General features: G+C 42.1%; 1 protein-coding gene and 1 long non-coding RNA gene across 7 annotated transcripts in view; one reads left to right on the top strand and one right to left on the bottom strand.

Moving 5' to 3' along the window:
• LOC310709483 (uncharacterized protein) overlaps nt 1-15558 on the bottom strand; it is a 30996-nt gene that overhangs the window by 5467 nt on the left and 9971 nt on the right. For all 5 annotated transcript variants that reach the window (XM_083509194.1, XM_083509195.1, XM_083509196.1 and 2 more), the window contains 9 exons: nt 14383-14508; nt 11388-11531; nt 9880-10002; nt 9326-9424; nt 7419-7559; nt 5169-5267; nt 3689-4044; nt 2736-2860; nt 906-961 (listed from right to left, as the gene is read on the bottom strand). In XM_083509194.1, the coding sequence (XP_083365320.1) occupies nt 906-961; nt 2736-2860; nt 3689-4044; nt 5169-5267; nt 7419-7559; nt 9326-9424; nt 9880-10002; nt 11388-11531; nt 14383-14508 (1269 nt within the window). The remainder of the gene's footprint in view (nt 1-905; nt 962-2735; nt 2861-3688; nt 4045-5168; nt 5268-7418; nt 7560-9325; nt 9425-9879; nt 10003-11387; nt 11532-14382; nt 14509-15558) is intronic.
• On the top strand, nt 499-5397 carry LOC310709537. 2 transcript variants are annotated; one of them, XR_014527564.1, is made up of 3 exons: nt 499-880; nt 4010-4073; nt 5227-5397. It is a non-coding gene; the product is annotated as an uncharacterized lncRNA (long non-coding RNA). The 2 variants fall into 2 exon arrangements; XR_014527565.1 differs by lacking the exons at nt 4010-4073; nt 5227-5397 and adding an exon at nt 1082-1222.

Raw genomic sequence — 15558 nt, 5'->3', positions numbered from 1 at the left:
GACGAAAAACTCGCAAGACGAAGAGACTTGCGGAACGAATAAATTTCGTCTTGCGAGGCACCACTGTACAGTGGTACCTCGGTTTTCAAATGTAATCTGTTCTGGAAGACCGTTCGACTTCCGAAAGGTTCGAAAATTGAGGCGCAAAGGGCGGTCTGCCAATTCAATAGAGACAATTGTGGAAAACAACAGATACATGCAGCAGAAGTCGTTCCAACTTCCAAGGTGCGTTCGAAAACAGAAGCATTTACTTCTGGGCTTTCGGCGTTCGAAAACTGAAACGTTCGGCAACAGAGACGTCTGATAACCAAGGTACCACTGTAGTGGCACATGAACTGTACATGCTCAAGGGCTCATTTTGAGAGACAGGGAGAACAGGAATCTTATTTCAGCTCTCTTTCAAACACCTCCACTGATATTGTCAGAGATCTATTCACAGCTTAATGAAGCAAAACATGCTGCCTTGTGGAGAAGAAAAGGCTAAGGAGTAAACTCTACACAAATCCAGAGTGGAGTCCCTAAGATGGCTGGATGGTGCCTTCTACACTTCCTTCTGGCAACTCTTGCAGCCAAACTGGTGCCATATGTAGTGCTCTGCTTTCTTTTGGCAAGGCCAAGGGGGTGGGGTGGAGGTCTTGTTGCCTGGGCAGCCCAGGATTTCCATACACATTGCCCAATCTTGCATCCTAAAGAGGTCACTTCAGTGCTGCTAGCACAGCAAGAACAATGAGGAAGGCAGCTGTTATGAGTTACCAGTCTCTGCAGCCACTGCAGGTGCTGTGATTCTCCAATGGTTTGACCTCACCTCCAGAGGTGCACTCCATTGTCTTTTGAGACAGATGGATGCCAACAATTATCAAGCATATGCCAATTTAAGCCGGTAAGATATAGGCATCTTCTCTTACCTCTCTGGGGCTCTCACGGCTGTATGAATGTGGTGCTTCGTACAATTCACTTCTTTCTGCAAAACAGAGATGTTAGACAGCATTTTGCTTTGTGGGTGGGGAGACATGGCTTCCTAACTCTGGGGATAAAAGAACGCTAATGGTGATTAAAAACCAAGTTCTTTTTTTGGCTCTAGTGACCTAAGAAGTGCAACTGGAAATGGACCCAAGTGCCAGATTATGTATAAAATGGACTTGAGAGCTTTACTGGTATTGCAGCATACAAATGTTGAAACTCTAAGATCAACAATAAAATGTGTAGGAATATTTAAAAGAGAGTTATATCCATGGAATAATTATATAGAAAGGGCATAAAATGACAAGAGAATAAGGTTATATAGAGTTCTATTAACATTGCTTCAAAATATCCTCTGTTAAGCTGCTATATTCCTCCTATTATTGATTAAAATTAATTCAATAAGAAGTCTAAAAAGAACTAGGCTAAAGAATATTTTAAAATTCATTTTTAAACTTAAGGGAAATCCTGCTGTAAACATTGAATAATTTGAAAGAAATGGTTTATGAAAAAGATATAAATTGTAGAAGATCAACAATAAATATATATAATGCCAAATGGGGGAAATAAGAATTTACTCAGAAAAACAACAATTATAAAATGTAATATAAAAAGAACTGAACAGTAAGAAAGCATGTTAATAGAAAAAAGGAAAATGAGGAAATGTATGTAATCATAACTGTGAAAACAACATGTGAAGACAATCTATGAAATACTCCGTTCAGGGAAAGAGCAAAAAACAAAGGGCCTCAAGAAAGAAAGAAACCCTTTTCCCTTCCTCACATATATCATTTTCTTCCCCTGTCAACACTGCAACTTTTTCAGTATCTCACCCCTATGCACCCCAATTAAAGAACCCCATTTGCCCTTACCAACAGCCAAGCCAGGATACTTTGTAACATCAATCCCTCATTGCCAAAAGACAACCTTTTGCTTTGTTGTATCATCTTAATTGAGGAAACTGACAAGACCCAGACCATAAAGTTTACAGAGGCACCATTTGCTGGGAGGAAGATCTTATCTAGATCGTTCCTTGGCACCAAAATCTCTCTCGCTCACATTCCAGTACCAGGAATGAGAGTCTCTGATCTTTTATCTAAGCTGAAAGAGAACTGTGGCTGCTTACGAACCAAGTTGTGTTTCAAGGTTTCTCCCTTTTTTCAGTACACCTGGGTCCAAACAGGTTCAGACAAAGTGATTTTACCAAATGCTTTGGGTAACAAAGCCCCTCAGTTATGTGACAGTCAGATAGACTTGATATGCTGCTCTTTCACACACTGACATTTATCTGACAAGGGGCCTTCTACACATTCCTGAATTCTCCGAGAGAATACCCAGTCATCTCTGCAACAGCATTTGAAATATTGCTTTCTTTCACTGTGATTCCTACTTCCATGAAGCTCTGTTTCCATGAAGACATGTCTTTTGCTGCTGCTCTGCTGGGCGAACCAGATGTTTTGCGGGGAAGAGCAGCGGCAAAAGACATGCATCTTTTGCTCCCGCTGTGTCTGGCAGACCAGCTGACTGGAGCCAGGCAGGGTGCAGATCCTAGGTGCACCCATAGCTCCCAGACATCTCCATACAGTCACAAAAGGTTGCTTGCCAGTGGCAAAATGCGACTGGCACAATGGGAGCATCAAACGTTGATCCAAAAGGCTACACAGCTTGGAGAGGACCCTTTCATGCCAAGGAGACAATATTGTAAACACTAATATCTTAGTCCCTTCAGCTGGAACATGAAGATTCCCATTCTGAACTGCCCAATAAAAACAAACCTTCTGGGGAATAGCGATGACTTCTTTTCTGAACCAAGTAAGAGGGAGGGGAATCTCTCTCGTATAAATTCTTTCGGTGTGGATTGTAGCAATATCCACAGTGACAGAAGCTGGAGTGCTCTCTCCTGTGAAAAGAAGCACATGACTCACTTGAAAAGTTGCGCCTGCCTGCATTTTGAACACCACATCAAGAGCCTGACTGTTGCTGCTTCCCTGCATCCCCAAACTCTAGGAACAGGCCAACTGGTAAGGTGGGTGGCTAAGACTAATTTGCACAAAACTACAGTCCCCATGATTCACCAGGGGAAGCCAGATAGCTAAGCCAGTTTCATTTCAGTTTGCAGTCCAAATGTAGCCATGAGTTCAGCCTGAAACCCCTTCAATTTGGAATCCTTTCACTCTATCCTATTTTGCAAGAGAACTCCCCATTTCCCATGGCTCATTTCTTTCTATGCATAAGCACCACCAAGAATTATCCTGGTTATCTCAGACTCCTTTCTTCTCTATGCCTGACATCAATATCATTTCATATGATTCAAAACTACCCAGTTTCTAAAACAGAAGCCAGCTACCCTGGTGTTCCCTCACTGAGTTCCAAGAACTGTAGTCTTCTTGGGCTTGTCCCATTTTGCGGCTTGAGGCGAAACGGGAAGTGCCACTCTGCCAAGCCCAGCCACCCTGCCGTCACTTGTGCTGTCTGCCCTGCTACCTCCACTGCTGGTGGAGAAGCAGCACTGTCACCGGCACCGATTTTGAGTGAGATTTCACCTGAAATTGCATGAGATCTTGGCCAAAATCAGCACTGATGCTGCTGCCGCTTCTCTGCTGCCGCTGGCAGAGGGGTACCCACAAGCACTGATGCTTCTGCCGCCTGAGGTAGCAGCCTCATTCCACCTTACAGATGAGCTAGCCCTGCCCTCTAGCTTTGAGGGAATCTCGGGTTATGTTCTTGCCTGCAAGGGGACAAGTTGCTGCTTCCATGGGATCGTTCTCGTCTGTGAGGAGATCTTGAACGGTGAATATGCAGTTCCCTTGAGGCATGGCTTGCTCTAGAATGCTGTGAATCACTGCTGTGCTGGCCCTTTTGTGAACGAGGGGACCAGTCGCTGCTTCCACGGGATCGCTCTCGTCTGTGAGGGGATCTTGAACGCTGACTACGCAACTCTCTTGAGGTCCTATTTGTGCTAGAATGCCTCAAATCACTGCTGTGTTGGTTCTTTGGTGAACTAGAACAGTATTCCAGCCATCTTTCAGTATCACTTTTTTGATCACAGGAAATGAGGCTGTGAGGTGGGGACTGTGAGAGCACCTGGCAAAAGAGCAGGGTGATCAAATAAGGTACAATAGCAATTTTGTTCATTTGACAATATTTATTTAATTGCTAAAAATCTCTAAAAAGTTTATATAAGTTAATATAAAACAAATCTCCCCTTTTCCTAAATATCTTACTGCTTTCAGTGAGAACTCAGGAGAACACAAATGCTAAGCAGACACAGCTAAACTTTTCCTGATCTCGGCTAGGACTGTGGACTCACGGACTCACTGCTGCTGGTGCTACAAGCTGTCTCCCTTTTCTCTATCCCTCCCTAGCTCTCTTCCGAGGACCCTTTCCTTGTCTCAGTTTTGAGTCTCCCATCCTTCCCTTGTAGAGCCCAATCATTAGTGCTCTTAGTTTGATTATCCCAGAATCCTTACAAACAATGATTAAAACCACAGAAATGCATTTAGGATGCCCTGAAAGCCACGTTTTTATTTGTGACCGGAAGACCAGTGAGAGTGTCCCTGTTTTCCCATTTTCTTTTTAATGCTCCCCTTCATGTCCTTTAGAGCAATAGTAGGGAACACTGGGCTCTCCAGAGGTTGCTGGACTACAGTTCCTATCAGCCCCAGCCAGTGTGGCTAATGATAAAGGATGATGGGAGTTTTAGTCCAACAACTTCTGGAAAGCCAGAGGTTAGATAGAGAGTTGCTTTTCTCTTTCTTGCTCCTCTCTTTCCAGCTATTTTCCTTCCACCCCTTGCCTGCCTTCTTGATTCTATTCTTTCTCCACCTACAGCCCCCTCCATAAACTGCAGCAGTCTGATTGGTCCTAGAACAATAGGATCCAAATTGCAGGAGTGATTGGTCCTAGAACAATAGGATTCAGAATGCAGCAGTCTGATTGGTCCAAGAACAATGCAGCAGTATGATTGGTTGGCAGGAACCACCCAATCATGCTCCAGATATAAGTGAATCCACAACCTGATTGGCTTACAGTAGAATTCCAGAATTAACCAATCATGTGCAGCCCATTGTGTAAATAATGTATATAAAGCAGATACTGTGAGGGGACTTTCATTCGTTCCTCCTCACCACTATGAGCTGAATAAAGAGCATGAAATCACTTTGCGACTCTGAGTATATTTCAATAATGTTCATCATTTTTCAACTTACCAAGTCACTGTCATGTTCAGAGACTCTGTGACACTTTACAGCTTCATTCACATTGCAGGGTGGTGCCTGACGATCTTCAGGTGCCCATACATTTTCAGCCTGGAAAGAAGCAGTTTCCCAGGAATAAGGGTAGGAAGATTAATGATGCCAGATTGGAGAACGAGGACAGCAATGAAATATAAGGATAAGCAATATTCTTCTAGGTAATAAAAGAACATCCCACTTGTAAGATCCTGCCCCTTATTGTTACCACCATTTCTACCCCACAGGAAGCAGTGTACTGCGGCCACACAAAGGAGCTTCTGAATTGTTGCCATGCTTGGGGAAGGCAGGGCCTAGTGAAAGAAGAGACATCTTCCTCAAGCCCGGGGGGTGGGGGGAGAGAGAATAAAAACCACCACAGCTGAGAGAAGGGTTACGTGGTAATAGGAAGGAAATGACTCTGAAGGTTCTGAGATGGCAGCAGGCAGAAAAGGACAAGCTAAAAAATGAAAGTATGAAAGGGGAACATTTTGTTCATTATATTTGCTGTGGTATTTTTTCCCAGTAAAATGCATAGTGTGGAAGAAGCCCTTGTTAATTAAGCACTAGAAGCCGAATTAAAAGTTCCATTTGAGTTGCCCCATTGGGATTTTCTATCCCACCTTGCGGAACTGGTTACAAATGGATTAGCTAGGGAAACCCAGCCAGATAGGTGGGGTATAAGTAATATTATTATTATTATTATTATTCAAAATTTACTAAGTAGGCCCAGCTATGTTTTCAGGGATCAAAGACACAAAGAAGTTCCCGCAGTCTTACCTTTTCTTTTTCTTTTCTATAAATGATATTTATTAAATTTTCCATTTTAACAATCCAATCAAACCACATTAAAAATTCCAAATTTTACAAATTATCCAATAATCAAACAATCCAAATGTTATACCAAATTATAATTTTTTGGGCGGACTTCCCATGTTCTGAGGTCAGGGGGGGTCGAATCATCTCATATTTCTGTTGGTTATTATGCAGATTAGTTGTGCTGCAGAAGGTATGAGTATGACCCATTCAGCAGGGTACTGAGAGAGCTACATGCTGCTCTTTATATACTATACCCAATTTCTGACACTGCTTGATTACCACAACTTAACAGCACCTGCTATACTGCTTCACAGCTGTAAAAATAGGTCATGTTATTTGCTCTGGCCTTTAAAGAGATACACATCTTGTGAAACAATAATGAACCTTGATATTTAAAGAAACCATTCAACAATTTCTGCTGCTTTTCATAGTCATTTCCGATAGTTCCCATAAGTCATTCTGATATTAATCCTTCATTGTTTTCAACAACCTCTGAGTTCATCCGGCAAGCGAGATAAATCAAAACAGTGTGTTTTTGTGTGGGTTCTTCTTTCTTTCTTTCTTTCTTTCTTTCTTTCTTTCTTTTTCTTTCTTTCTTTCTTTCCTTCTTTCTTTCACTTTCTTTTTCTTTATTTCTCTTTCTTTCTTTGTGCTTCCAATCCAGCTATGGCATTCCACTTTCACTTTCTGATTTTTATAGTTGCTTGCAACATTCCAATATGGAGGAGATCTGACTTTCTGCCAGTTGTACCAGGCATATGTCCAAAGTTTCTCCACCTTATCTCGTCCAAGCAATTAATGCCAGCAGCCTTGATTTTTCGCTTGCAAAGCCATTTCCACACAGTTAATAATTCTTAGAACCATATTACATCAGTAAATGCAATATTCTCCAGTCTCGCTTGCTTGCATAAATAATCCGGTAGTCAGTCCTTCCAGAGGAGATTTTGCCAAGTAACATAGCAAAGCGAAGTATTGAAGTGAAACAAAGAATGCTCACCCCCCTTCCGTTCCGACACACCAGCTCCATGCAGATGATAATCCTTCTTCTACTTTAGCACCTCAATGGCTGAATTAATTAGCAGAGTAATTTCTCCCCCCTCACTCAGAGCATGTCCATGACTTAAATCTGATTTTTCATCTTAAGAAATTGTAGTTTGTTGCTCACGGAGGCGACTTTGGAGAGTTGCCAAGAAGCACACGGTGCTTTCCATCCAGCGGCCCCTGCCCCCTCATTCCTTCCGGATTTGGGGCCAGGTGTTGGGCAAATGAGGATGAGACTGCCACCCCTGACCCTGGGGGAGTTGGGAGGCTGATTACTCCAATCTCAGCCTCTAATTACCCGTGCAAACGGCTGCGATTGAATTCCAGCCTCCTCCATGACACCAAATCAGAAGTCACTCTCAGTCTTACCTTTTCATATTTTTTCTCTCTCACCAGCACAGGCACAACACGAACATCACTCAGGGTACTTGGGAGGTTGGAGGAGCTAGTAGCTAGCACAGCAGAGGACTGATAGAGGTCTTCATCCTTAAGACTGCTGGTGATTTGGGTCTGCATCAGTTTCAAGTGAAAACAGGGTTAGAATAGTCTGAGACGAGTAAATGACTGGCTAGTGATACACAAATGAAGTTTTGTTTCCTCATTTCTAGGACACACCCTCCCCCATCTCTCTTGCCAATTCCTCCCACATTATCTCAATTACTTGTAACATAACAAGCTGATGCAGACCATTTTTAAGGCTATAAATATTGGACTGGAAACTTAGTCAAAGCAGTGAGGTGTGCTGAAATTTCACCCCTCCTTGATTCCTATGTGATTTAAAATTAAAACAAGACAGTTTGGCTCTGTAGCAATACAACAGGAGTTGATAAGCACTGGGGTGAGAAGAGGATTCGCCTGGTCAATATTTTACAACAGGTAATCCTCTCAGCTCAGCAAGTGGCTCCTGCCAGATACAGGATTCTCCATCATGTAACTTAAAGATACACCTGAGTAAGCAATATGTGTTTCCCAGTAAGCCATGGAGCAGTAGAAACCGGCCATAACCCAAAGTTAACTTTAAGATGGAAATTTTAACTCTTTTAGAAGGTTGCAGAAGAACCCTCCTCATTTACCCTCCTCCCTATTCCTCCTACCGTACTTGATATTTTGAAAAAGGCTAACCAACTCTGACTTTAGAATCCTTACAAAAGCAGTTTATTTCCAGGGAAAGAAGGAGAGTGTAATTTAATGTTGGGTTGAAATAAACGACAGGCGAATGGCAAGTGTCATCTGGGAGGCATCTCTCGGGGAGTCCCTTTTATTGAATATTACAGCATTGCCACGTATGTGCTTGTTGCTGATTGGTTAACACAAATAAGGGTTGCATATAAGACATTAATCATCAATAGGTTAAAGGTTGGGAAAAGGAACACAGAGTTAGACAGGCATGAAAACCTCCTTATCAAACAATTACTAATGATCGATATGGTGTGAACTCAATGTGAACTGAACATTCCAGGGTGGTGAGAAAAGAATGTACAGAAAGATAACTTCCCATCAATTTAATACCAGTTCAATGTCTTCCTTTCCCTCTGAACGATTAGCATTTGTGGTCTCAGGTAGGAATAGTATTTCTACAGCAGGAGGTGAGCCAACTGTCAGGAGTTTCACTCTCTCTTGTGCTGCAGTGTGTGACTACTAGATCACATGCTCTGTGTGTTGACATTCCATTCTTTGGAAGCGTGCAAACAGAAGGAACTGTACGCCACTTCTGTCTTCTTTGTTCTTTGTTCTGTTGTTGTCGTCCTCTCTCAGAGAAGAGACATGCCATAATGGCTCTGTTCTTTATTTTGATCCTGTAAATAAATCACTAAACCCAGATGCTACATATCCTTGGTCTCAGCTTCTTCTAAGCTCTGCTGCTTGCTTGAACATCCGGAGGAGTGAATGCTGTGATATGTGTTTTGGACCAGTGCCAGAAGAAGGCCGTCTCCCACCCAGAAGCACCAACACCAACATGGCTGAAATGGTCTTTGGGTGGGATGGCTTCCAGCTTCAGGAGAGAAATAAATATTAAGGACTGTGGGTTTGCAGGGATAAGATCCTAATTGCAATCAATATGACCAAATAGAATGCCTGAAAAGTTCCATTTGAGTTGCCTCTTTGGGATTTTCTACCATACCTTGCAGAAATGGATACAAATGGATTGGTTGGGGAAACCCAGACAGATGAGCGGGGTATAAGTAATAAAATTATTATTATTATTCTGAATATATTAAGTAGGCCCAGCCATGTTCTCAGGGATCAAAGACACGAAGAAGCTCCCACAGTCTTACCTTTTCATATTTTTTCTCTCTCACCAGCACAGGCACAACATGAACATCACTCAGGGTACTTGGGAGGTCTTCATTCTTAAGACTGCTGGTGATTTGGTTCTGTATCAGTTTCAAGTGAAAACAGGGTTAGAATAGTCTGAGACGAGTAAATGACTGGATAGTGAAACACAAATTATCAGTATTGTTTCCTCATTTCTAGGACACACATTCCCCCATCCCTCTTTGCCAATTCCTCCCCCATTATCTCAGTTACTTGTAACATAACAAGCTGATGCAGAACATTTTAAGGCTATAAATATTGGACTGGAAACTTGGCCAAAGCAGTGAGGCATGCTGGAATTTCACCCCTCCTTGATTCTCACTCTGAATCCTATGTGATTTAAAATTAAAAGAAGACAGTTTGGCTCTGTAGCAATGCAACAGAAGTTGATTTACCCTCCTCCCTATTCCTCCTACCGTACTTGATATTTTGCAAAAGACTAACCAACTCTGACTTTAGAATCCTTACAAAAGGAGTTTACTTCCAGGGAAAGAAGGAGAGTGTAATTTAATACCAGTTCAATGTCTTCCTTTCCTTCTGAACGATTATCATTTGTGGTCTCACAAAGGAATGGTATTTCTACAGCGGGAGGTGAGCCAACGTGGCTGAAATCGTCTTTGGGTGGGATGGCTTCCAGCTTCAGGAGAGAAGGAAATATTAGGATGTTAGGAAAGAAACTGTGGGTTTGCAGGGATCAGATCCTAATTGCAATCAATATGACAAAATATAATGCCTGAATGTTTCATGCAAGGGCAATTCAAGTACTTCATAAACATGCTTCTATTGCCATCAACAGAAAACGGAACAAAAAGCATGAAAAGCAATTGTAGCCACTGCAGTGGCTTTGCAAAGTTCAAACATTCCTTTTGCTATTCCTCCCACAGCTTTAGCTCACAAATGTCACTATAAACTTAAGCAAAACTCATGTCCCTTTTGTTTTAAAAACTGTCCCCCCCATTTGTTTTGCTATGTGATTTGAGTTAAAAAAATATTTTTTAAAAGATCTTACACCTGAGAGGTGGAAAAGCCCCACTGCACAAGCAAAAGCCATTCCACTCATGCAATGAAATCATTGGATCCTACCCAAAGTGATTTTACTTGATGGCTTCAGTTAATGCAAACCCTAAATCACATGACAAGATTAGATAGGCTTGTGGTCTGTTAACAGCCTGTGGATTATTATTTATTAAAGTTACCTGTCACTTTTTTAGTAAGGTAACTCAAAGCAACTTACAATCAATCACATACACTAAAACTGGCATATAACAAAACAAAGAAAAATGGAAATGAAAATCCTGTTTTAAAAGGCAAGATGAAAATATCCTACTCACTTAAGGAGCCCACAAATAATGAAAAATCAAATACTTGGTTTGCTGTTATGCAGAAATAAGAGCAAATCACAGTTAATACAAACTCCAGTTTGCTGATCAGCTCCAACTCATTGTTTGAGATCACGGTTTATCAGGAACAAAACAAACATGGTTTGTGGCAGGGTCAGAATTTAAAACAAACCATTTGTTTTCATGCTATCCCTGAACCCAGAATATTCTCCAAACCATTAACAGTGTTTGTGCATAACTTCCCAACAATTGTCATCTTATTCACAAGTTTGCCTCCGCACTTGAAAGGGCTAGAAATATCCATTTTTAAAAGCAACAACAACAAATTTATCAAGATTTGAACAAGACCTTGTGGAGCACAAACAGCCTCATTGCTTATCCCTTTTTAGGACCACTCCAAAACATGACAAGGTTTACACATTTGCAGAGTCTTTTGTAAAATACCAGCTCCAAATAAACTAAGAACTTAGCACCAAATAATGTCCTAGGCCTAGGCAGATACTCACAGAACTTTCAGCAGAAGATGGGCAGCAGTTTTCTAGCAATCAACTCAATGGTGACAGCTAACTAATTGAGAATAAAGCCCTCATCTCCAAAACAATAGGCAGGATACCAATTTCATCCTTGCTTACTTCACCCAAATGGTTGACTTGCAAAGGGGGGGGGGGGAAGTTGTTCATACCAATACAGGCAGTTCCTTTTTTGTAGTATGAATGCTTTCTGTGGTCACAAGTGGTGACTGGTCTTCTATAGATGCTTCAGCAGATGGAAAAGGTAAGGCCTGGCTGGGAGGTTGTTCAGCTGCCTGCCTATCTTTCAACTCCACCTGCAAAGTTGTATAGGGAAGGAGAAATTCTGTTGTTCCAGTGGGGAGTGGAACTCAGCCCAAGCTTCAGAGAAGACTTCAACAAGACAAGAGTATCCCTATACCCCAAGCAATCTTTACAATCTTATTACTAAGAGTGAGAATCCCCTCTTCTCTTTGAACCCAACTAGATACACACAAACAGTACCACAGCCACGAAGAAAAAGAAGCAAGAAGAATAAGAATAGGAGAAATAAATAAAAAGGGCTTTCAATATTCTGTCTGTCAGTTTATATATAAAAAGATTATTCAAAGGATGATTATCCAGGATGATATCCAACTGTTCCTCCTTCCGTTAGATGATAATTTCCCAACCTTCAGACCCAGACATCTCAAGTTCATTCATTTTCACACACCAGCCTCCCTGCTCATTAAAAGGCACATCTCATATAATATGGCTGTAGAAATCACTACTAAGGGATTATACAACAGCAATACAGAATGAAAAAACAAAGCACTTATACCTCACCTTTCTCATCCTAGCTACCCATCTCCTTTGCAAAGTAAAACTTGTATTCTGTTTGCAAATCTGGGCTGAAGATGTGACCTCTAAGAGAGTTTATTTGACGTAAGGGCATGGGAAGAGAAAGATGAAGCAGCAGTAGGCGTGAAGAAAGGAAAGAAATCCTGTAGAGCATTCAGGAGAAGTAAAAACAAAAACAGGAGGAACCTCTAGAGAATACACTTGAGTACACCACTGCAGCAAGGCTATAGGAAGGAAGAGTTTAATTGGTATGCCCATGGGCTTTAACACAACTGGAGATTATACACAAACATTACATGAAGGAGAGTGTGGCAGGAGGAGTCCAAATTACCAGCAGTTCTTGTTTGACAATGGCAGCACCAGAAGACATACTGGAGGAAAGTATAAAAGGCCGCAAAGGGGGTGGGTGGGGACATTTCAATCTTTCCACTGGCTCCCCACAGTAGTGATCCTGCCAGCACAAGCCTCCTTAACCAGGAGAGCTGGGCATAGGGAGGTCTCTGCCTAATCCAACACTACCCCAGTCTGGAGAAGATGTGTGTGCAAATAGCAAAAAATAAGCTTCCATGAAAATTCAGAGGACGACTCTGTGAGGCCTGTGAGGGTCTCAGAGTATGAATGGATATGAGTGAGTAAAGTCAGATGGTATGTGACTGTGAAGATAAAGAGATCGTTTGATTCTGAACATAGAAATAGATTCTGAAGAAGAAAAAGGGACTGTTGAACCAGCTAATGTAACGTAATGAACAGGATGGTAAAGCAGGATGTACCAGACGTTTGGATGTGTCAGAGGGCATGCTGAGACAAGTAACTGTCCTCAAAGGACATGCTGAGACAAATAACTATTCATGAAGATAATAGGGGGAATCAGCATGGCAGAAGCTATCACCTAGTCCAGGGGTCTGCAACCTTTAAGACAAAAAGAGCCACTTGGACCCGTTTCCGAAGGAAAAAACTGGGAGCCGCAAAACTCGTCATTATAAAAATAACTTTTTTTATTATTTCTTTGTTTGACCCCTCAGAATTACTCCTCCTCATAGAAATAAACGTTAAATTAACAAGTTACCTTTTTGTGTGTGTGTGTTCTTCACTCCCTTTCAAAACAGTGAGCAGCGTACATGCCCCCTTTCAATGCAGTGACCAGCGTACATGCCCCTTACAATGTAGCAGGCGGGCGGGAAGCTGACGTTGGGACGGTGTGTGACTAACACACACACTGCCCCCATGCAACATCACAGCCAGTACAGCGCCCGCCACAGTGGGGAGTGTTGGGGTGCACAATGCGCCTCCTCCCCTCGCTAGTATCCGCCCCGGAGCCGCGGCAAAGGTGTAAAAGAGCCACATGCGGCTCCGGAGCCACGGGTTGCAGACCCCTGACCTAGTCCAACCCCCTGCAATACAAGAAGGTGTAGCTGTCCCATACAGGGATCAAACCTGAAACTATATAAAAGCTGGAAAGTCCCCGGCACAAGGCGTTGCTATCCTGCTGCTGAGGTGGCCGCCCAAAGACTCTTAAAAGAAACTGATAAATTATTTTAGTGGGTCCACCCATCTGGTAAGTATGAATGAGAGGGGAGAATGAGTTCTTATTAGTTATTAAATGTTAATCAATAAAGGGTTATTTCTAGGAAGATTTGGGTCATTTTGTTTTTCTTGAAAACGCTCTGATCTAAAAGAATCTCCTGTCACTAATTGTATGACAACTCCAACTTGGTAAGAATAAATAGCATTTGTATAGAGTTCTCTGTTACACAGGTGTCTAGTCAGCCAATCATATAGTTACATCAAGGCATCCTGTCGCAATCACAACCCACTGTGGCAAATCTTAACTACTTAACATTAACTAATTATTAAGTAGTTGTCTTCATTCATTAACCTTTAATTAAACATAACCAGTCTCAATGGCTGATTCCATTGTTCCAAACTGACTAATGATTCAAATGACACAAGATTCAAATGACACAAGAAAATTTGAGCTTTCTCCTTCATGTGTATGTACATAACCACCCACAAAGAGAGAATGAAAAAGGTAGCTAACGGAACAATACCAGCTCCCTTTTCACACTTCCTGAGCAAGGGTTGGGCTCTCCAGTCTCATGAGGAGCACATGGTTCAACTGCAGAGGAGGAACAAGTTATGCCTGGAAGAGTCCCAGCCCAGAGAAAAACAAGTCTCAAATCCCCACTACTCACTCCTGCTCAGAACTACTCCAACACATGGGCACACTTGTACATTGGTAGGCTGAACAAACAAAATACTAACAGCAGTGAAATTGAAGCCAAAGAATCCACACCCCTATGCAAATGAAAAAGAGAAGGTTTTTCATACCACCACAGGTTCTTCCTTTACTGTGGCTGGCAAACCTTCTGCTGCCTTGGATGGAGCATGCACAGGTGACAAAGGAGCAGTCTCACTGGGAGGGTCTTCAGAGGTCTGACTGTCTTCCAACTTGACCTGCAGAGATTTGTTAGAGGATGATGATCACAGAACTATAGAGTTGGAAGGGACCCCCAGGATAATTGAGTCCAACCCGCTACAGTGCAGGAATGATGAGGATGACTGCTTTCTCAGTGGAGAGTTGAATTTAACCTAACCAGTGTTAAGAGACGATACTTGAACAAAAATGGCCTTGTATCCCAATAAAATATTACTGCTAAGGTGTGGGTTTATTATTATTATTTAGAATACTTACATCCAGCTTTATACCTGATGTAAACTTCTCCCAGTCACAACAGCCAATACCAATTTTAATGGGATTTTGTTGTGATATTTTTGAACTACTCTTGGGAGCCTCTCAGGTTGCTACATTTAGTTCAAGATACGTCTGGCCTTCCCTTATCTTGAGCTCATGTTGGGCATAACCAGCCTTGCGGATGAGACTGTGGGAACATGATTATGCAGGCTCAGCAACTCAGCAGACCGGACAGCTATGTACGTGATATGCTCGCTTCAGGGTTATGGTGCCCAGCTATCAATAGGTGAAAACATATAGGGCTGGGGGGGTTAGTTTTGTCCATTTAGAAGAGTTTCTGGAAGCAGTGGTCAGCAGTTGAAGTTACACTGAGATGAAACACTCACAGATGACTGACCAACAAATGCTGACTGCAAACTGCTGCATCACGACTACTGATAGACTGTGTCTGCCTACGTCATTGCTAAAGAGAAAGGATTGAAACCTAAGTATGCTGTTACAACTATTGCTATTATGATTGTAAATAGTGCTACCATGATGCATTTATGACCAGTCAAGGAATAAATCACTTGAGTAAATTGTACACGGCCTGTGAGTGTTTTTCTCAAAGTGTAGCTTCAATTGCTGACCACTGCTTCCAGAAACACTGCTAAATGGACGAAAGCTTCCGACGAGGTGCCAACACACAAGTATTCTCATGCAGCGAAAGTGTGATGCACTGTGACCTTTAATAGAGACATGGAGGTCACTAGGGATGCCATCTTCCACCCATATCCCATATCATCTGCTCTTAGTAATGTGTAGGGAGCTGT

Source organism: Podarcis liolepis (genome assembly GCF_965112155.1).
Source record: "Podarcis liolepis genome assembly, chromosome: 6".
Classification (NCBI taxonomy): Eukaryota; Metazoa; Chordata; class Lepidosauria; order Squamata; family Lacertidae; genus Podarcis; species Podarcis liolepis.
This window is presented reverse-complemented; position numbering and strand designations above follow the sequence as displayed.